Source organism: Dipodomys spectabilis, unplaced genomic scaffold (genome assembly GCF_019054845.1).
Source record: "Dipodomys spectabilis isolate Male_0828 unplaced genomic scaffold, ASM1905484v1 ptg000215l, whole genome shotgun sequence".
Taxonomy (NCBI): domain Eukaryota; kingdom Metazoa; phylum Chordata; class Mammalia; order Rodentia; family Heteromyidae; genus Dipodomys; species Dipodomys spectabilis.
In genome coordinates, this window is record NW_024870892.1 from 11410191 (window position 1) to 11430304 (window position 20114).

The 20114-nt window shown below is 63.6% G+C and overlaps 2 protein-coding genes across 2 annotated transcripts; one reads left to right on the top strand and one right to left on the bottom strand.

The window, feature by feature from the left end:
• Positions 1 to 3491: 3491 nt before the first annotated feature.
• On the top strand, positions 3492 to 4607 carry LOC122122847 (4-galactosyl-N-acetylglucosaminide 3-alpha-L-fucosyltransferase FUT6-like). Its single transcript, XM_042697263.1, has one exon. It carries the CDS (start codon positions 3492 to 3494, stop codon positions 4605 to 4607), a length of 1116 nt encoding a protein of 371 aa, XP_042553197.1.
• A 3169-nt stretch (positions 4608 to 7776) lies between these two features.
• On the bottom strand, positions 7777 to 17540 carry Nrtn (neurturin). The gene is made up of 3 exons (XM_042697294.1): positions 17460 to 17540; positions 10280 to 10455; positions 7777 to 8291 (listed from the first exon to the last, which is right to left on the bottom strand). Exons 2-3 carry the CDS (start codon positions 10446 to 10448, stop codon positions 7867 to 7869), a joined length of 594 nt encoding a protein of 197 aa, XP_042553228.1. The 5' UTR covers positions 10449 to 10455; positions 17460 to 17540; the 3' UTR covers positions 7777 to 7866.
• Between the last annotated feature and the right edge of the window lie 2574 nt (positions 17541 to 20114).

Here is a 20114-nt window from a genome sequence, read left to right on the forward strand (position 1 = left end):
TCACTAGGGAGGACTTGTCCCCTAGGAAGGGTGAGGGGCCTCACCGCCATCTTGATGGCCACTGCTTGAGTGTGTGTCAACCTGAGAGCCCCGGCCCACGAGCCCAGGCGAGAAGCTGGAAGCCACTGTCGCGCACACAGGGCCTATCCCCTGAAAGTCTCCCAAAACGTCACCGCCAGCCCCGCCCCGCTTCTGTCACTCAGGTTCCCTGCCAGTTTTCATCCGCTTGGCCCCATAGACAAGGCCACAGGCGCAGCCCCCACGTGGAGTGCAGCCCGCCACGCAGGTGGCCAACAGGAGGTGTTCTGAGATGCCCAGCAGGGAGGGAGGGAGGCCGGTGGACGCATGCGTAGGTGAACGCAGGGGTGGATGCATGGGTGGAAAGACTGCCAGGCAGCCCTTACCCCAGCCAACTGTGCTCTCCAGGCCTCAGATCAATGAAGCAATGGCAACTAGGAGAAAACTTCTAGAAGCAGGACCCCTGAGCTCCTAGGAGGCACAGAAATTTGCCTGCATGGCACACAACTGTAGCTAGGATGAAGTTTCATGGACCCCTGGGCAAAGATGCGTGCTACCATAAAGCTTGGTCTGCAGGCTCTTGCGGCTTTTATTTCCCGCACTGTGGCAGTCCTGGGGCTTGAACTCATCCTGGGCACTGTCCCTGGGCTTCTTTTAGCTCAAGGCCGGGGCTCTACCACTTGAGCCACAGCTCCACTTCTGGTTTTTTGGTGGCTCATTGGCAATAGTCTCATGGACGTTCCTACCCAAGCTGGTTTTGAACCATGACCCTCAGGTCTCAGCCTCCTGAGTAGCCGGGATGACAGGGGTGCTCTACCAGGGCCTGGTGGAAAATAGAGATATATTATGTAACCCAGTTTCTCTAAGCAGGTGTCAGTTCCACAAAGGGGCGTCAGCCGGTGCCCGGGTCACAGAGCAAGCCCCTCCGTGGGGCTTGTGGATGGTGGGGTGGCGTCCTCTGCCCCAGCCTTGTGCGGAGGCTGGGCTCTCGCAGGCCCTGGTGATGGGCAGCGGGAATGGATACACGCGGGATGGGGACCTGTGCCCCGGGGTGCTCCAGACTGACTTAGCAAGTGTGAGCCCGAGTTCAACCCCTGAGCCCCAACAGCACAGGGGAGATGGAGCCATGGGGGAGAGAGGGCCTGGCAGGGCTCCAGGAGATGCTGGTTCTGGTCCTCTAGGGGAGCTCCTGTCCCTATGTGCCTTTTGGGTGCTGCAGATGCTCAGGCGCACGCCAGCAGGTCTTTGGATTAGGAGAAATACCCTTGTCCAAGTCCCAGGGGGTCTTTTCAAGAGGCCTCAGGACATTGTCACAGCCTAGCTGACCTGGCCACCCTTCATGCTCCCCTCCCCCTCCTGCAGTGTTCTGGCTTCCACAGTGCTGGACACCAAGTGGGCACCCCTGACCACACTGAGCCCAGTGGGTCCCAATGCCCTCTAGCTCTTCTACCTGCCCCAGCCCCTCCTCTGGCCTTTGCCTGTACCGCAGGATGGGGCTACAGACTGTGCCTGGGGCCCCAACTGCCAGCGTGGCACCTGAGAGGCTGTTTGACAGTGTGTGGCAGTGCTCCATCCCCAGTGGTGGGGGGGTGGGGGGGTGGGAGGTGAAGGCAAGCAGGCACCCATGGCCCAAGCCTGTAATCCTAGCTAGTCAGGAGGCTGAGATCTGAGGTCTGGTTTAAAAGGCAGCCAGGCCAGAAGGATTTTGAGATTCTTATCTCCAATCAGCTACTGAAAAGCCAGAAGTGGCGCTATGGCTACGGCATTAGCCTTGAGCACAAAAGCTCAGCGACAGAGTGCTGGGCCAGCATAAAAATTAAATTAAATTAAAAAAAAATCTCAGTATAGTAGCTTTACAATAAAAAAAAAAAAAAAAAAAAAAAAAAAAAAAAAAAATAAAATAAGCTGATAAGCTAAAAAAAAAAAAAAATCTCAGATTGCTGGCTCTATACAAATCCTACATTTCCCTAGACACAAACCAGCCAGGCATTCTCTCATCTCCTGACTTTTTTTTTTTTTTTTTTGTCCGTTGTGGGTCTTGAGCTCTGGGCCTGGGCGCTGTCCCTCAGCTCTTCAGCTCAAGGCGAGCGCTCTACCACTTGAGCTACAGCACCACTTCCAGTTTTCTGGTGGTTTATTGGAGGTAGGAGTCTCACGGTCTCTCCTGCCCGGGCTGGCTTTGAACCGTGATCCTCAGATCTCAGCCTCCTGACTAGCTAGGATTACAGGCTTGAGCCACTAGCGCCCGGCATCTCCTGGCTTTTCAATGACAAAGCACAGCCAGCACTGCCCTGGCTTCCATTCCTACTCTAACTGGCAAGCTCTTACCTGACTTTCAAAACCTTTCCACTGTACCCCTCTAAGACTAGAGCTCTGGATTCAAGTGTTGGCTCTGAAGTTATGTCAAACTCTGGGAAAGAGTCTGGGAAAGGATGAGCTCTTGGGGAGGTATGGGGGAGTCCTATCCCATCTTCCCTGGAACCTCCTGCCTGAGTGGACAATGGTTAGGAAGAGGTGGGCTGGGGACTGGATTCCCTTTCCCTTTGCTCCAACCCCGGCAAGGCTGCTGCTGCTTCTTTCTTATTCTCTCTTCCTCCTCCCCCTCCTTCTTCCTCTTCCTCCTCTTTTTTTTTTTGGTCGGTCATGGATCTTGAACTCTGGGCCTGGGCGCTGTCCCTCAGCTCTTTTTTTTTTTGGGGGGGGGGTCCGATCGTGGGCCTGAACTCTGGGCCTGGGCGCTGTCCCTCAGCTCTTCAGCTCAAGGCTAGCACTCTACCACTTGAGCCACAGCGCCACTTCCAGCTTTTTTCTTTCTGCTTATGTGGTGCTGAGGAATCGAACCCAGGGCCTCTGGCATGCAAGGCAAGTGCTCTACCACTGAGCCACCTTCCCAGCCCCAGTCCCTCAGCTCTTTAGCTCAAGGCAAGTGCTCTACCACTTGAGGCACAGCACCACTTCCAGTTTTCTGGTCGTTTATTGGAGATCAGAGTCTCACAGACTTTCCTGCCCAGGCTGGCTTTGAACTGTGATCCTCAGATCTCAGCCTCCTGAGTAGCTAGGATGACAGGTGTGAGCCACCAGCACCAGGCTCTCCTTTTCTTTTGTGCCAGCCCTTCCTTGGGCTTAGGTGCTGTCCCTGAGCCTCTCTGTGCTCAAGGTTAGTGCTCTGCCACTTGAGCCACTGCACCACTTTTGGCTTTTTCTGAGTCGTTAATTGGAGATCAAGAGTCTCCTGGAGTTTTCTGCCCAGGCAGGCTTCAAATCAACATCCTCATCCTCTTATCTCAGCCTTCTGAGTAAAGATTACAGGCGTGAGCCACCAGGCCCCAGCTATGGCTGCCTCTTTCTGTGCCCCTTGGTCTCAAGGTTTCACCGGTAAGGTCCAGGATGGTGACAGTGTTCTCTGGGGCAGGAAAGATGAGGGTTGCTAACTGGTGTTTGCCTCTTTCCTCTCCTCTCAGCTCCTGGGACTCATGGAGCTGCCTCCTTGGGCCAAGCTACAACGTTCCTGGCGATGGTGCCTTCCCGGGCTGCTCTTCTTGGTTTTGTACTGTTTCTTCTACTTTCCAAAGTCTGTCCCTTGGTTGCCCTCCAGTGGCTCAAGGCCCGTGCCCCAGGGCCTGGTCCCCCAGGCGCCCAAAGGCTCGGCCCAGCTGGCGTCCCCGACGGGGGCCCCGGCCGTCCAGCCCCTGCTGATCTTGCTGTGGACATGGCCCTACAACAGCCCCTTGGCTCTGCCCCGCTGCTCGGAGCTGTTGCCCGGCACGGCCGACTGCCGCATCACCGCCCAGCGCTCGGTGTACCCGTGGGCGGACGTCGTGATCGTGCACCACCGCGAGGTGAGCGCGGCGCCCGGCGCGCTGCTGCCCCCGAGCCCGCGGCCGGCGGGCCAGCGCTGGGTGTGGTTCAGCATGGAGTCGCCCAGCCACTGCGCGCGGCTGCGGGCGCTGGACGGCTACTTCAACCTCACCATGTCCTACCGCCGCGACTCGGACATCTTCACGCCCTACGGCTGGCTGGAGGCCTGGCGGGGCCCGCCGGCCGAGGCGCAGGTCAACCTCACGGCCAAGAGCAAGCTGGTGGCCTGGGCCGTGTCCAACTGGCAGCCCGGCTCGGCGCGCGTGCGCTACTTCCAGCGGCTGCGCGCGCACCTGCCCGTGGACGTGTTCGGCCGCGGCCGCCTGCCGCTGCCCAGGGACGGCATGCTGGAGCTCCTGGCGCAGTACAAGTTCTACCTGGCCTTCGAGAACTCGCTGCACCCGGACTACATCACCGAGAAGCTGTGGAAGAACGCGCTGCTGGCCCCCGCCGTGCCCGTGGTGCTGGGGCCCAGCCGCAGCAACTACGAGCGCTTCCTGCCGCCCGACGCCTTCATCCACGTGGATGACTTCCGCAGCCCCGAGGCCCTGGCGCAGCATCTGCGCATGCTCGACGCTGACCCCGCCCGCTACCTGAGCTACTTCCGGTGGCGCCAGGCCCTGCGGCCGCACCTGGGCAACCGGGGCCTGGCCTTCTGCAAGGCCTGCAGGCAGCTGCAGCAGGACCGGCGCTACCAGACGGTGCCCAGCATCGCCTCCTGGTTCACGTGACCCGCCCGGGAAGGGGGGGGCTCCCTCCATTGAGGGGGGAGGGAGCGCCTCTGCCAGGGAGCAAAATTGTTGTTGTTGTTATTGTTGTTGTAGTGGTGGTGCCAGTCCTGGGGCTTCGAACTCAGGGCCTGGGCGCTGTCCCTGAGCTCTTTTGCTCAAGGCGAGGGTTCTACCACTTTGAGCTACAGCACCACTTCCAGTTTTCTAGTGGGCAATTGGAGAGAAGAGTATCCCTGTCCAGACTGGCTTTGAACCATGATCCTCAGATCTCAGCCTTCTGAGCAGCTAGGATCACAGGTGTGACTCACTAGTGCTCAGCTACCTATTCCTTCCTTCCTTCCTTCCTCCCTCCATTCCTTCCTTCTTTTCTTTCTTTTGAAATCAAGGCCTGGGCACTGCCCCAGAGCTCTTTTGCTCAAGACTAGCACTCTACCACTTGAGCCACAGCACCACTTCCAGTTTTCTAGTGGTTCGTTGGCACTAAGAGTCTCACAGAGTTTCCTGCCTAGGCTGGCGGTGAACTGAGATCCTCGGATCTCAGCCTCCTGAATAGCTAGGATGACAGGTGTGAGCCACCATGTCCTGGCTCAGGGAGCAAATCTTTGGGGGCTTTGTACATTCGTAGGCTGGATGTCCACCTGGAGTCTCACCTAGTGGGGCCTTGCCAGCCAGAGTCTCTCACCATCCTAGGGCTCCTCTTGGGGGGTTATGTTTTGTGGCTGTCTGCTGGCTTTCACCATTAAGAGCTAGCTTTATGGGGCTCCTCTATCTTAGGTCTCACCTGCCTGGGCCTCACTGCTTGTGACCTGAACTGCCAGTGACTACCCACCAAAACACCCGCTCCAGAACCCCACCGGGGGTATTTCCTGTGTGTTCCTCCCCACTGTGGGGACTCTATTTTCCAGAGAGAGATGCTGCAAGGAAGGCTTCTTATTCTCAGGGGACACTCACCTTCAGCCAGGGACCTTCTTGTCACCATGTATGGGATCAATGTCCTCTAATGGCAGGGCAAGGGTCACAGCTCAACTGGGTCCAGCCCAGAATGTCAAGAGGTAGGAAATCCACCCTTGACCTCTCCATGGCCTCAAGGTCAAGTCCTGCTGGGGGGTCCCTAAGGCTGAATCGTGGGGAGGCCACGACCCAGGAGACAATCATCGAGGGGCAGGGCTGGGACCTGGGCCCTTCCTGCTGGGCACAAGGTGCAGGGTCACCAAGTATTTGGGGTCAGGTAGAGGCACAGGGCCCTGAGCGGGAAGCAGGGGGGGCGGGGTGTCTGTGCAATCGGTGGGGGATTCAGTCAGTATGCCTGGCTGTAGTGTATGATGGAGGGCAGCCCAGGACTGGGAGGCCAGGGTCTCCAGGCCGGCCTGGGACAGGATCCTCCTCCCTTAGCCTCCCCAACACTCAAAAAAGAAAAATGTTGACTGTGGTGGTTCATGCTAGTAATCTTACCCATCTGGGAGGCAGAGATCAGGAGGACTGAAGTTCTAGGCTAGCCTGGGTAAAAAGTTATGAAGGCCGCAGCTCTTTAAACAAGCTGATAACTATCGTCCAGGCTATTCAGGAGCCATAAGCAGTAGGATCATTGTCCAAGTTAGTCCCTGAGGAAAAATGCCTGTCGATGAAAAAGAATTCAAACCAACTAGGTTAGGAGCCTGGCACTCACCAAGTAGAGCACCTGCCTAGCAAAGGTAAGGTACTGAGTTCAAACCCTACATTAAAAAAAAAAAAAAACCCACCCGACAAACCCCAATGTGCTCAGAGGTGCCTATAATTGTGTCTCCTGAGTCCTTGGGCAGTGTGGGTGTTGTGTGTGTGTGTGCACACTCAGAAGCTTACACCAGGCCAGGCAGGGTGAGAGCCAGCCCAAGGGCCTCCGGGAGCAGCTCTGTTTGTTTCCAGCTCTCCGGTGGGTGGCACCAGCGCCTTGCGGTTGAGATGTTGGAGCTGGGTGGGAGCTGGGAGGCCAAGGGCCCACAAGGCTGGTGTCCCTCTGGCACCCCCACCGCCATCTAAGGAAGCAGGGGAGTTTGGGGGGGCCACACACTGGGGTCCCAGGTCCATCATCCTCTGTCCATCTCTAAGACCTGGGGCCTCTCAGGCCAGCCTGATAGAGAAACTGAGGCTCTGAGAAAGCGCTTTCTATAGCGCCTCCTCCAGTCAGCCCACACCGCGCTGGAGAGCTACCTCCCCAAACCTCAGAGCCAGGAGGCTGAGGGGGCGGGAGGGGACCCCAGCCAGCCCGGCTTTCCAAGCAGACCACCCAGGCTGGGGCCTGGAAGTCCTGAGCTTGCCTAGGAGCCCCAGCTGGTGAGATGGGGTGTGCGTGTGGGGGGGGGGAGCAAGAGGGAGCTCCCCAGTGTGGGGTGCAGAGGACTGGCTGTGTCCACCTCCCCCCGCCCCCCAGGCCCAGCGCTGTGCCCTCCCCCCAGCCGGCCAGGCCTGCCAAGCGTCAAGGTGACACGCGGGCAGAGCTCTCCCTGGCTTCCACCGGGGCTCGTCATAAATCCACGCCCCCCACAGCCCCACTTCGAGACTGGGCCTGGGGTTTTATGGGCCCAGGGTCCCCAGGGACCCAGCTGTACCCTCCCCTCCCCAGCAGGTGCCAGTGTGGGCCCGCGAAGGGGCTGGTGCTGCCCCGGCCTGTCCCCGCGGGGGGTGGGCAGCGCGGGGGTATTTTTAGCTGGGGAAGGGGCAGTGGGGCGGGGGGGGGGGGGTCCACACCCTGGAGCGGGGGGGGGGCGCCTGGGCCCACCTAGACCCGAGCCCCTGCTGGCCCCCCAAAAACATACACGGCAGGGAGGGGTGGGGCAGGGGAGAAGGATCCCCGGGGCCTGGGTGACCCCGCACTTCCTGCGTGTGTGACCGCGCGCGCCGGCCCCGGGGCTTGACCACTGAGCCACGGCGCCACTTCCGGTCCCGGGCGGTTCATGGGAGAGCAGAGTCTCACGGACCTTCCTGCCCGGGCGGGCTTCGAACCGCGATCCTCGGAGCTCAGCCTCTGAGCAGCGGGGGACAGGCGTGAGAGCCCGGCCTCCACTTCCTTCTCTTCCCGCCCCCCCTCCCTGCGGTCTGGGCGGGGGCTGGGCTGGGGAGGCCACCCCCGCGGCCCGGCCCCGCCCGGGACGCGAGGCACCACACAGGCTCGAGTTCGCACACTTTATGGCCACACAGCCCTCGCCCGAGGTGCCGAGGTGGGCCCGGCAGCCTGGGCGCAGGCGCAGTCCGCGGCCGTCGGGGCGAGCCGGCTGAGGTAGGGTCACACGCAGGCGCACTCGCGCGCCGACAGCTCGTGCACGGTGTGGTAGCGGCTGTGCACGTCCATGAAGGAGACCTCGTCCTCGTAGGCCGTCGGGCGGCAGCAGGGCTGCGCGCGCACGCGCTCGCGCCGCACGCGCCGCCGCTGGCGCAGGCGCCGCAGCCCCAGGTCGTAGACGCGCGCGGCCGCCTCGCACGCGCCTGCGCAGTAGCGGAACAACACCGTCTCGTCCGTGGTGTAGCCCAGGCCCAGCTCGCTCACGCTCACCACCAGCTCGCGCAGCCCGCACGGCCGCGTGCCCGCGCGGGCGCGCGCACGCCGCCGCCGCGGCCCCGCCCGACGGCGCGGCCCCGGGACTCGGCCGGCCCAGGGGCTCAGCTCGCGCAGCTCCACGGCGTCCGGGGCGCCCTGCAGCAGCGCGCGGTCTGCGGGGACAGACGGACAGGGGCGTCAGGAGGGAGGGTCAGGGGGAGGGGTCAGGGGGAGGGGTCAGGATGGGGTCACGAGGAGGGGCGCCAGGAGGGAGGGGTCAGGAGGGAGGGTCAGGATGGGGGTCACGAGGAGGGGGTGTCAGAAGGAGGGAGGGGTCAGGATGAAGGTCACGAGGGGGGACCTCAGGAGGGAAGGGTCAGGATGGGGGTCACGAGGAGGGGTTCAGGAGGGAGGGGTCAGGATGGGGGTCATGAGGAGGGGTTCAGGAGGGAGGGGTCAGGATGAGGGTCACGAGGAGGGGGTGTCAGAAGGAGGGAAGGGTCAGGATGGGGTCACAAGGAGGGGGTTTCAGAAGGAGGGAAGGGTCAAGATGGGGTCACAAGGAGGGGGTTTCAGAAGGAGGGAGAGGTCAGGATGGGGGTCACGAGGAGGGAGGGTCAGGGGAGGGGTCGGGAGGGGGTCATAATGGGGGCTGTCATGCTGAGTGGGTGCCCGTTCACTGCTCCCCTCAGAGATGAAGGCCACCCAGGGGCAGGGGCCCCCACTTCCCCACCCCAAAGCCCCCACACCCTCCCCTCCCTGCTGCTGCGTGAAGCCAGTCTGACACAGGGTGGCGGCTGCCTGGGATGTGGGGAGAGAAGGGCCGCTAGGAGGCCCTGAGTTTAGTCCCCACCTGCCCCAAGGCTGATGCACCTGGGCCGACAAAAGCAGCCTTCTGGGAGGCCCAGGATTGGGGGCGGCCCAGGATTGGGGGCGGTCTGCTCCCTGGTGAGAGTCAGAAGCCGGCACTGGGTTTGTTTCCCTTTGTTCACCACTTTTGTTCCTGCAACTTCAGGCAAGGTGGGGCTAGCTCTGGGCCTCAGTTTCCCCATCTTCTCAAAAAAAGCTCACAGAGCTGAGTGGTTGGGTATGTAATCCCAGCTACTCAGGGGGCTGAGATCTGAGACTCAGAGTTTGAAGACAGCATAGGGCAGGAAAGTCTGTGAGATGCCTCTGATCTCCAGTGAACCACCAAAAAGCTGGAAGCGGTGCTGCGGCTCAAGCAGTAGAGCACCAGCCCTTGAGCAGAAAACATGAGCTCAGGGACAGGCACCCAGGCCCTGAGTTCGAGTCCCAGACCCGGCACAGGGACACACGGACAGCTTGCAACAGCCTCGCCTTGGATGGGGCTGGGGATGGGAAGCGGTCCCCTGCCGTGCGCTGCCCCGTCCTTCAAGCCCAATGGCAGGAAGGGGGAGGGGGCCTGGCCGGTGAGAGCCCCCCATGCCCCCTCTAGGGTGTGTTTCCAGGCTGGTGCCCAGCCCTGGCCCCTGGCTTTCCGGGGACAGGATGCAGCCCTGCCCGGCCTGCCGTCCCACCCTGCATGCTTGGCCTCCAGGCCCTGGGGTGCTGGTTTTGGGGGCCCCGCCCGGCCCAGATGGCAGGGACCTGGTATCCTAGGAAGGCGTTAGGCCCTGCAGGAGGAGGGAAGCGGGGGGTGGGGGGGAGAGATGGAACCATGCCCCCCCACACCGCCCTTGTCCATTGTGAGGACAAGAAAAGAAGGATTGTGTGGGCCAGTGGGGCGGGCGGGCGCCAACATGCCCAGCGCCTGCACGCCGTGCCCTGGGGTGGTCGCTCGCGTGCCCCCCACATCTGTCTTCCCAGCCCCGTGTCTCCCAGCCTCCATGCCTCCCCCCTTGTCCTTGTACACCCCGACAGGCCACAGCCTGATCCACATCCTTCTCCCCCTGTGCCCTGCTGGGTCCAGGGCCTGCTTCTAATCTCCATCTGTCCCCCACCTCCAGCCGGGAGCCTAATTCCCCTGCCGCAGCTAAGCCAGGGGACCCCAGTGCTGAGCCACCACCCCTGCTTGGTCCTGGTGTGTGTGGGGGGATTTACACCTTCCCACCCCCCCCCACCCCCCCACCCCCCCCCCCACCCCCCCCCCCCCCCCCCCCGTGAGCCCAGGGTCAGGGCGTCGGACACAGCCCCGGCTTACACTGGGCCAGGCGGGCGATGCGGGCGTCCAGAGTGCGCGGCGGGCGGCGCAGTGGGGCCAGAGCGGGCCCCAGCCGGTGGCCGAGCAGGTGACCCTCGCGACACAGCCACACGGACAGCACGGAGCTGCAGATCATGGAGACCAGGGCCGCCGCCTTCCAGCGCTGCATCGTCGGCCTGCACGGAGGGGACGGGATGGGACGGTCAGCCGCCCCGGTGGCGGCAAGTGGGGCGCGGGGCCCCGGCTTTGGACACCACTCCGCGTGCCCGGCGATCAGTAACCACACAGAAATGATTCATCGGGGAGCCGCAGAACACGGGGTGTGGAGAGCACTGCCAAGGTCCCGGCGGGCCCCGTGCCAGGGGTAACCAGCGGGGAGCCGCCCCATCTGGAGGGGTCCCCCAGTGTTTTCCCGGGGAGCTGATGGCAGAGTCGAAAAAGCAGGAGGGGTTGGACAAGAAGTCTGACAAGTGGCGTTTCAGTGCAAAGGCCCTGAGGCCTGAGGAACAGAGAGGAAGGGAGGGAGGGGGTTCCAGCAGGTGGCGCTGAGAGGCAAGGGGGGGCGGCGAGCTGGCACTGCAGGCCGGAACCAGGGCCTGAGGCTGTTGTTCCCTCTGGATTCATGTCTTGAGCGCCAGCCCTCCCGCCCATTGTGGATGGGCAGGGGCGGGTGCCTCCCCTGCTCCCCAGCCTCCACACTCCCATTCTCCTCCAGCCTCATCCTCCGAGAAGCCTCCCCGGGTCCCCCCGCAGCAGCACGCTGAGGTGACATCCTGCGTTCCGCACACAGTCTGCGCTTCACAGCAGACGTGCAACCTCACCCAATCTCACTGCTCCCCCAGGGAGGCCTCGTATGGAGCGCGATGAGGGGTGGGTGCCTGGCGCCCATTACCCTATGATGTACAGCCATTTGCATGTGATTTGCATGCCCCCCCGTGGATGCACCGGGCACCCGCAGTAACTGGAGGTATGTTCTAGGCACCAGCTGTGTGCCAGGGCTGAGCCCAGAAGAGGCACTTGAACCTCCAAATGGCAGCTGGGGAAACAGAGACACCCCAGGGGTAAAGGTTTGCTGCTATTAGCAGTCGTTGATGTCATGGTTGCTATTACTGTCAGTGTTTATTGTTGCTTTATTATTGTTATGCAGATATTTTATTTATTGTTGGTGGTGGTGCTCTTTTACTCAAGCACTGAACCACAGCGCCACTTACAGCTTTTGTCTGATGATTACTTGGAGATAAGACTCACACCGACGTCCCTGCCCTGGCTGGCATTGAACTGCGATCCTCAGATCTCAGCCTCCGAGTAGCTAGGATGGCAGGCGTGAGCCACTGGTGCCTGACCTACTTCTGGCATTTTATTATTATCATTATCAGTCCTGGGGGTGGAGGCCACGCCTCCCCCACTGAGCCACGCCCCAGCCACCCAGAGGGCTTTGTGGGCCTATAACCAGCATTCGTTAGACACCATCAGCACAGGACACGCGAATGAAGGGTGGTTCCGATGCCCCATGGGAGCGCGAGCCCGGCTCTCCAGCCTCTGATAAAGGCACCTTGTGCAGTGGGCAGGGACTGTGTACAAGCCACGGCTTCTGTCTTGCCTTCTCTACCTCCAACACCTGCACGCACGCATCACCCCAAGCGTCCACCCATCCAGCATTTCCTGAGCCCCTGGAACATGCCAGGCCCCGAGTTTGCAGCTGAGGAGGAGGGTGGAGAACTCCCAAAGAAGTGTCAAAGAGTATCACCATTGCCAGGTGTGGTGGCTCCTGCCTGTAATCCCACCTACTCGAGAGGCTGACATCGAAGCCAGCCCGGGCAGAAAAGTCTGTGAGACTCTGGCTCCAATTAATCACACACACACACACAAAAAGCAGGAAGTAGACTATGGCTCAAGTGGTAGAGTGCCAGCCTTGAGCACAAAAAACTCAGGTCCTGAGTTTGAGCCCCAGGACTGACACAAACACACACCCACAAACACAAGTGTGTCTCATGTGAGCTCAGGGCAACTGTGAGGACAGGGACAGGGCAGTCAGCGGGGCAGGGGTCTATGCAAAGGCCCTGGGGCAGGACCGAGGCTGGCACGTTGGAGGGGCAGGTAGGAGCCAGCAGCAACCCTGGTACTTGCTGGTGTCCACAGCCAGCTGTTTTGCCCACAGTGAGCACCCACATTCTGCCCAGACTTCACACGGAGGAAGTCTCTCCAGTGTCACCCCATTAGTCTTGGCAGAGAAACCCCAGACCTTCTGGCCTCCCCCCAGCCTCCTGCTTGGGGGCAGCATGCCTCAGTTTCCCACTTGTACTGCAGCAAGCCTCAGGCTCTGATCACCTGGGTCTGGGAGGGCTTCCCAGGGGCCTGGGAGAGGGAGCCAGGGTGGCCCCCAGGATGGCCAGGTGGCCTTGGGAGCGGACCCCCCACCCTGAACTCTGGAGGGCCAGGCAGCAGGGGCCAAGGGGCCCACAGCGGCTGATAGGCCTGGGTAACAATGGCCTTTCTGTTTGGGGGTCACCCGACTGGTTTGTCCCTGGCACAGACCCCACCCCTAGCAGTGACGTAGAGAGTGGCACGGGTGTGGCCAGGTCCCGGGAGGGGGGCCAGGTGTGTGGCCGGTGGCTGCATCCTGCAGGCTCAGGCCCCGTTCTCCCTGGTGTGCCCGGGGCCACAGCAGCCTGAGTAGAGCAAGGAGGCCCAGGGCCGCCCCACACCTCCAGCTGAAGACCCCTGTGGGCTGAGGCTGGGATACAGGAGAAACGGAGGCTCAAAGCCACAGCGGGGCCAGTGTCTCAGTCCGTGGAGAGGCAGCCAGGGCAGGGGTGTGTGAGCCAGAAAATGGCTCTGCCACCAAGACAGCACGGCGTGGCCCGGGGGGGGGGGGGGGGGGAGGGTCGATAACCTCTCTCTGACAGATTTCTGCCTTGGGGAGGCTTGCGTTTGCTGCCACGCTAGCTCCAGACAAGAGAGGAAGAAGAGGATGGCAAAGAGGGGCCGAAGGGCCCCCACTCACCTCTTCTAATCTAGAGAAAAGCCAGAATGGGAGCCTCGCTCCTCCTAAGCAAACTCCTATTCATCCTTCAAAGCCCAAGCTCCTACAGCACGACCACCAAGGAAACCTGAGTGTCCCAGCCAGCAGCGCTCAGTCCTGCCAAGCCCCGTGTTCATGCTCCCCTCTGTGTTCTCTGGGAAGAAGTTTCTAGAGTCCTCTGGAGACTTCTGTTTACAGAGGCAAGCGCTGGCAGTGGCAGCCTTGCCTGTGCTGTTGCAGCGGGGTACCCTGTGCGCCCTCCCGCTCCCGTGACTCGGTTTCCTCATTTCAGCAGGAGCACGGAGGGAGCAACCCAGTCCCAAGGGAGCCTCAGGAAGGATCTGCAGGTGTTTGACCGCGTGTTTTGGGGGCTACAGTCACCCCAGGAGCTGAGGAGAGGGTGTCTTGGATGGGCGAGCACAGGACTCTGGATGGCGGAGGCCCCGTGGTGGCAGGGAGACCCTGGCTACTGCTCCCCCCACTCCCAGCCTCAGTTTCCCCATGTGTACAGTGGTCGGCCCAGGACCCCTTCCCTTGTCTGGAGGGCGATTTAATTCAGCGAGATCCTGAGGGGGGGAGGAGGCGGCTGGGAGTGAGCAGCTGCTGGGCGGGGCTTAAGCCCATGTGCCTCAGTTTCCCCACAGGTGCCGACAGCCCTGGGAGCTGCTCTAATTCCTAGGGTAGCTCTGTTCGGCTGTGTCTCTCGTGGCCCATGGGGGTTTCCTATGGTTCTGCTAATGGGGAAACTGAGGCTGCAGGGGGCGGGGCCCATTGGAAACAGACGCCATAACGCTGCCCTGGAGAAGCCACTGCTCCAGCCCTCACACAGGCGCCCCCCCCCCAGGGCCGGGCCCCACCCCACGGTGGGGACAGACAGGCGGCTGGGGCGACACACATCTGGGGGCAAACGAGGAACATGTGGCTGGCGCAGCTGGTTCTGATGCAGTGTGCGGGCGGGCGGGGCGGGGGCGGCCTCGCGTGGGGGGGCGCTTCACGGACACCCCCCCCAGCCCACCCTTCCCCTCCTGGCCAGGGCAGAAGAGCCACTCCAGCTCCCCGAGCATCTGGGCAGCTTGTCTCTGCCAAAGTGAAGCTGAGGGGTGGGCGCCCGGGGGAGGGGGGCGGGGGGGGGGCAGCCTCGGCCTTGCTAGGCACTGGCTAGGTACCAGATACGGGGAAACTGAGGCCAGGAAGGGAAGTGACTTGCTGGTAGGCAGACATGTCAGATGTGAGCTCCTGGTGTTCATTCACACTGATTTCCACCTGGGGAAACTGAGGCTCAGAGAAGTGAAGGATGGCTCAAAGCCACGCAGCCAATGGCAGCGCCAGGGCTGGGTTCTCTGAAGGGCTCTCAGGCAGCGGCCAGGGGTCAGGTCCTATGGAAGAGAAATGAAAGGCCACGCTGCTCTGCAGTGGCTCCGAGAGGTACACAGCTCCCCCAAAGACACACAGCACAGCAAGGGAAAGGACCAGATGGCAGAGCCCAGTGTGCCACGTTCTGCTCCTGACTTATAGGAAGCACCAGAGGAAGCTGGGCATCAGTGACTCACGCCTGTCATCCTAGCTACTCAGGAGGCTGAGATCTGAGGATCATGGTTCAAAGCCAGCCTGGGCAAGAAAGTCCATGAGACTCTTATCTCCAATGAACCACTAGAAAACCGGAAGTGGCGCTGTGGCTCAAGCGGTTAGAGTGTTCACTTTGAGCTGAAGAGAGCAGAGACAGTGCCCAGGCCCAGAGTTCAAGCCCCACGACCGACAAAAAGGAAAAAAAAAAAAAATAGAAAACACCAGGTGAATGCCAGGGCCAAGGGACTCGGCAATGCCCAAGGCCAGCCATGCCAGACAAAAACCGAAGTCGATGTGGCGTTTGAGACAGAACAGCACAGGCCGAGGTGGCCCACCAGGAGCGGGCTGGGGGGGGAGGGCTGGGAAGGTGTCCCAGGGGAGGGACCGCAGGCGCAGAGCCCTGGGGCGAGGGCTGCACCTGGAGCCTTCCTTTCCTGCAGCTGCCTTCCTGGCCCCGCTGGTGGCTGCGGTGAGGCTGGGCTGCCCGCCCTGCGGTTGGCCTGTAAAATTCCCACGTTGACCACATGGGGCGGCCCGGCTTGGCTCCGGGCCTGGCCAGCGGGCGGGCGGATGACAGGGTCAGCTTAATGAGGCCTGGCGCTGAGCCGCTGGCTTTGGGCCTGGTGGGTGGCTCAGGAGGATGCCCCAGGCAGCCGGCGGTTTGATGAAAAGGGAAACTGAGGCAGGTACCAGGAAAGACTCCAAACTGCCTCTCCCCTGCCTAGTCTCCTGGAAAATGGGACCGAGTGACCCTCTTTTTATGTACCCAAATTCAAACTTAGGGCTGGGGTCCAGGCAACAGAGTTTAGTGAGGCCCGGTGGGCCTCAGTTTCCCCCTGTGGGAAGGAAGGGGGGAGGGGGGCTGTGCTGGGCGCTGGAGCTCTTGTCAGATTCCTTCCAGGCCTCCTTCAAAGTCTGATTTCATTTGGTTTAGACAAGAAGGCGTCTGCAATCCGTTACCCTCTCCGCAAGACCCTTCTGGAACATTCCTTATAGGAAAGCACCCAGACGCTTTCACTCCCGACTCAGGCCCCCCTCACACGCTGTTTTTTTTGGGGGGTCTCCTAGTCACCTCACCCACTCGGGGCAGCCAGGCCCAGTCCTTGCCCAAGCCTAGCTGACGTGAACCACCTCATCCTCCATGCAGCCCCTACCTCTGCCTTCAGGGGTCCCTCCTTGGGGTACCCCCCCACTTTCTCGTCCTGCTCTGCCCACCTCCCAGAACATCCCCTCCCTCCTCACTCGCCAGGGTGCCCCTGAATATTCCCTCCACACGGCTGCCACCTGCCCTCGCCCTCTCCTTAGCAAACTCCTACCCAGACTTCACAGCCCCAGAGTCAATGCCCCTTTCCTCCACCAGGTCTCCTCTGGGGACTCTACGGGGCTCCACACACACCCACACCAGCTCTGTGTTCTCGGGGTTCAAGGCTGACACCAGCCAGCTCCACCGGGATGATCCAAAGAAATAAAAATCAGAGAGAGAGAGGGAGGGAGGGAGAATTCCAAACAATATCCTGCTTGTTCGACGCCAGGCCCCGAGGGGCCGACGTGGCCGGTGGCTTCGGAGGGAAGAAGGGGGACGCTTGTCTCCTGCGGGCTCCCCGGGGCTCCGTGCGGGGGGCCGGGCCGGGGAGCCGCCCCCCACCCCGCAGTCGCGGTGGGATGAAAGGCTGGGGGTCCGCACGGGGTCCCCCCCCCCCCCGACCCCGCCCCGGCGGCGCGTCCCCAGCCCGGGGCACCGGGAGACAAAGGACGCGGCGGAACCCAGACGGCGGGGGCTCCCGGGCGGCCTGCGGGGCCGGGCTGGCGGCGGGAGGGGCGCGCGGCGGGGAGGGGGGCCACCGCCCGCGCCCCCCTCCGCACCGCGCCCCCCCCCGCGCCCCCCCGCACCCCCCCCCCGCGCCCCCCCCGCACCGCGCCCCCCCCCCCGCACCGCGCCCCCCCCCGCACCGCGCCCCCCCCCGCGCCCCCCCGCACCGCGCCCCCCCCCGCGCCCCCCTGCACCGCGCCCCCCCCGCACCGCGCCCCCCCCCCCCGCCGGGGCCGGGATCTGAACCCCAGCCCGCACCTGGGCGAGGGCGGGGGGCGGCGCGGGGCGCGGGGCCTCGGGCGCCCTCTGGCGGCGGCGCGGCGGCGGCCTCGGCCCGGCCCCGCCGAGGACGCGGTGTCCCCGCGGCGCCGCGCAGCGCCCGGCCGGCCCGAGCGGAGCGAGCGGAGCGCGCGGCTGACAGATGTTTACCAACGCGCGCAGCTGGGCCGCGACGGCGCCCCCGCCGGGGGCTGCGGGGCTCCCCGAGCCCCCGGACCACCGGGCACGGCGGGGGGGGCGTCTCCGAGGCCGGGGAGGGGGACCGGCGGCCCCCCCCCAGGCGGCCGCCCGCGGGGAGCTCGGGAGGGGGCCGCGGAGCGCGACCGCGCCGTCGGGCCGGGGCTGCGGGGCCGCGCGGCTCGCCGGCCGCCCCTGCGTCCCCCCGCGCGGACCTGTCGCGCCGCCGCGGACGAGCCGCCGGTGCCCGCGGGGTCCCCGGCGGGGCGCGGGGCGCTCCTCCCCTCCCCACACCGCGCCGGTCCCCCCCGCCGGGCCCGGCTTACCTGCTCGGGGCGCACGGCTACCCGTCCCCTGGCCCTGCCGCCGCGCCCGCCATCCGGGCCGCCTGGGCCCGCGGAGCCCGGGGGGGCCCGGGCCGGAGGAGGCGGCGGCGGGGGGTGCGCGGCGCGGCCCGGCCCATGGGGCCCCCCCGGGCTCGCTAGCGGCGGGCTGCGGCCATCCCGGGCCGGCGGGGGGCTGAGGGCGCCCTGGACGGCGGGGGGCCTCGGAGGGCGCGGGGCGCGCGGGGCGCACAGACGGCGCCGGGGTCTCGGGGGGGCGGCGGCGGCGCTCGGGGCCCGGGCGCTCGGAGCGGCTCCACGGCGCGCTCTCCCGCCGCTCCCGCCGCGGACGGCTCGGTCGGCGGGGCCGGGGGGCGGGCCGGGGGCGGGGCCGGGGCGGGGCGCGCGCTTCCCGGGCCGGGAGCCGCCCCGCCCCTCCCCGCCCCGGGGCCGCGCGGAGCGCAGGTGGGCCGCCGCCGCCGCCGCCGCCGCCCCTAGACGGTCACCTCCCCCCCCCCCCCGCCCGGGACCCGACGCCGCTGCGCGAGCCCCCTCCCCTCCGGCGCAGCCCCCCGAGAATCTGATTGCGGCACAGCCCTCGGTCCCCAAGACAGACCTACAGGGGCAGCCCCCAGAGCAGCAGCCCCCCAAAACAGCTGCTTCCACGCCCCTCTGGGAACTCGCTATTCTGCAAACCCAGAGCCCCGAGACGCCCCCAAATCCACAGCACCACGTCCTCACCCCCAAGAGGACTGAGGTGCCCCCAGCCCCAGGTCCTTTTCCCAGGACGCTGAAGGAGCCTCTTCCCGAGAAAACATCCCGGGAACTGAGCGTCCCCCGAGCGCACGCAGAGCCCTAAAACTGACGCCGCCGCCGCCGGCCACAGCGCCCCCTATCCAGCGGCCGCTTCCCCCGACTCCGGCTCCAGAGGCCCCCAGGGCTTCCCCGTTCCCCTTTGGGGGGGTCCCGCAGGCGCCCCCTCCCGGGCACCAGGGCCCGGCGCCATCCGCACCCACACCGCAGCCCAACCCACCGCGCCCCGTGCCCCAGGGGCGCGCGGCCCCACAGCGCCCCCTGGCGGTGCTGGGCGGGAGAGGGGCGGGGCTTGGGGAATGGGCGTGGCTTTGGATGCCCAGGCCCCGCCCCGCCCGACCTGGTTGTTTAGAGGCACACTGGGACCCCGCCCCCGACTCGGACCCCGCCCCCTGCGAGTGTAGGCCCCGCCCCCTGCCCTGTCTCTACCTGCATTCTTGGGGCCTGGTGTTCTGGTTTCTCCTGATGCCTGATTTCTGGGAGCCTTTGATTTCTCAGCTCATCCCAGACCACTTCACGGCTCTCGGGTCTCAGCAGCTTGAGGGCTTCTTGTGGTAGACAAGTATTTCCAGGAACACCTCCAAGCCACCCACCCCAAGCACCTTACACACCTTGTGTTACAGCTGCTTGGGCTGTGGGAGGAAATGTGTGTTTGGGGGCTTTGGGGGTGGGAGGACATGAAAATAAGCGTGGGCCAGAGGAGCAGCACCTCCTAAGTGGTCTGTTCCTGGTTCTGGTTGAGAAAGAACCTGTCTCAGTTTCCCCACAGAGTCCGATCACCCGATCATCAGGGATTGCATACATATTCATCGCGGAGAGCCCTGTCCACATGCCTGCCATTGCTAGTGTCCCCAAACACCTCCTTCCATGCCCTCACCCCTCGTGACCCGCAGGCTGGACCTGGACAGAGGGACTGGCAAGAGATTGTGGGACCAGGGAACCCCAAACCTTTGTCCCAGTGAGGTTCCACCTGCCCTATCCCCATCCCCACACACAGTCAGACACAGAGAGTCACATAGGCCGAAGTGACGTCACCGCCAGCCGTGTGCTCACACATGCACACAACCTGACACGCTACCCGCCCGGCCTGCACGCCGCCTAGGCCCTCACACACGCCTTGCTCACTTAGACTGACAGGGGCACAAGATTACACACTTGTCAGCCAGTTTCTGGACTCCTTATGGGCACACACACACACACACACACACACACACACACACACACACGCCAGCCAGTCCACCCAAACAAGACAGCGTTCCCAGCCGGGGCTTTCGTTAGACTTTCTCGTGGCCGCTCCCAGGCCACACACAATACACGGGGCTTGCACACAAATGCACAAACGTCCCAGGTCACCCAGTGCAGGGGTACACCCCAGCCACTCTGTGTCAAGCACACACACAGGCAGCTGGCGGCCATTAACCTTTCACTAGCTGCCCCTGGGCTGCCTCTGCTCCCCCACACAGCCTGCACCCCGCCCGCCATGACTGGGCTGTGGGGGTGGGGCGGGCAGACACATGGGGTACAGGACACACACATGTGCCCACCATGTGGACGCTCATAAAACTGTTACCCTAGCAACGGCGACTTGAAAGAACTCGGGGCTCTTCCACTAGAGGGAGGACTGGAGGTGGGGCCAAGGTGGAGGGCGGGGCAAGGACAGAGGCCGGGGCACAGGACCCACGCCACCCCGCCCCTGTGACCCCATTCAGGGACGGCTCGATCCGGGACTCGGTTTTACTGCCCATGCAGGGAACTTGGGCCATGTGGTCACACCAGAAACACAAGTTCGCTCTTCCCCCCAGTCACCCACACTCCGTGTCACCCCCTAGACAGGCGGTGACAGAC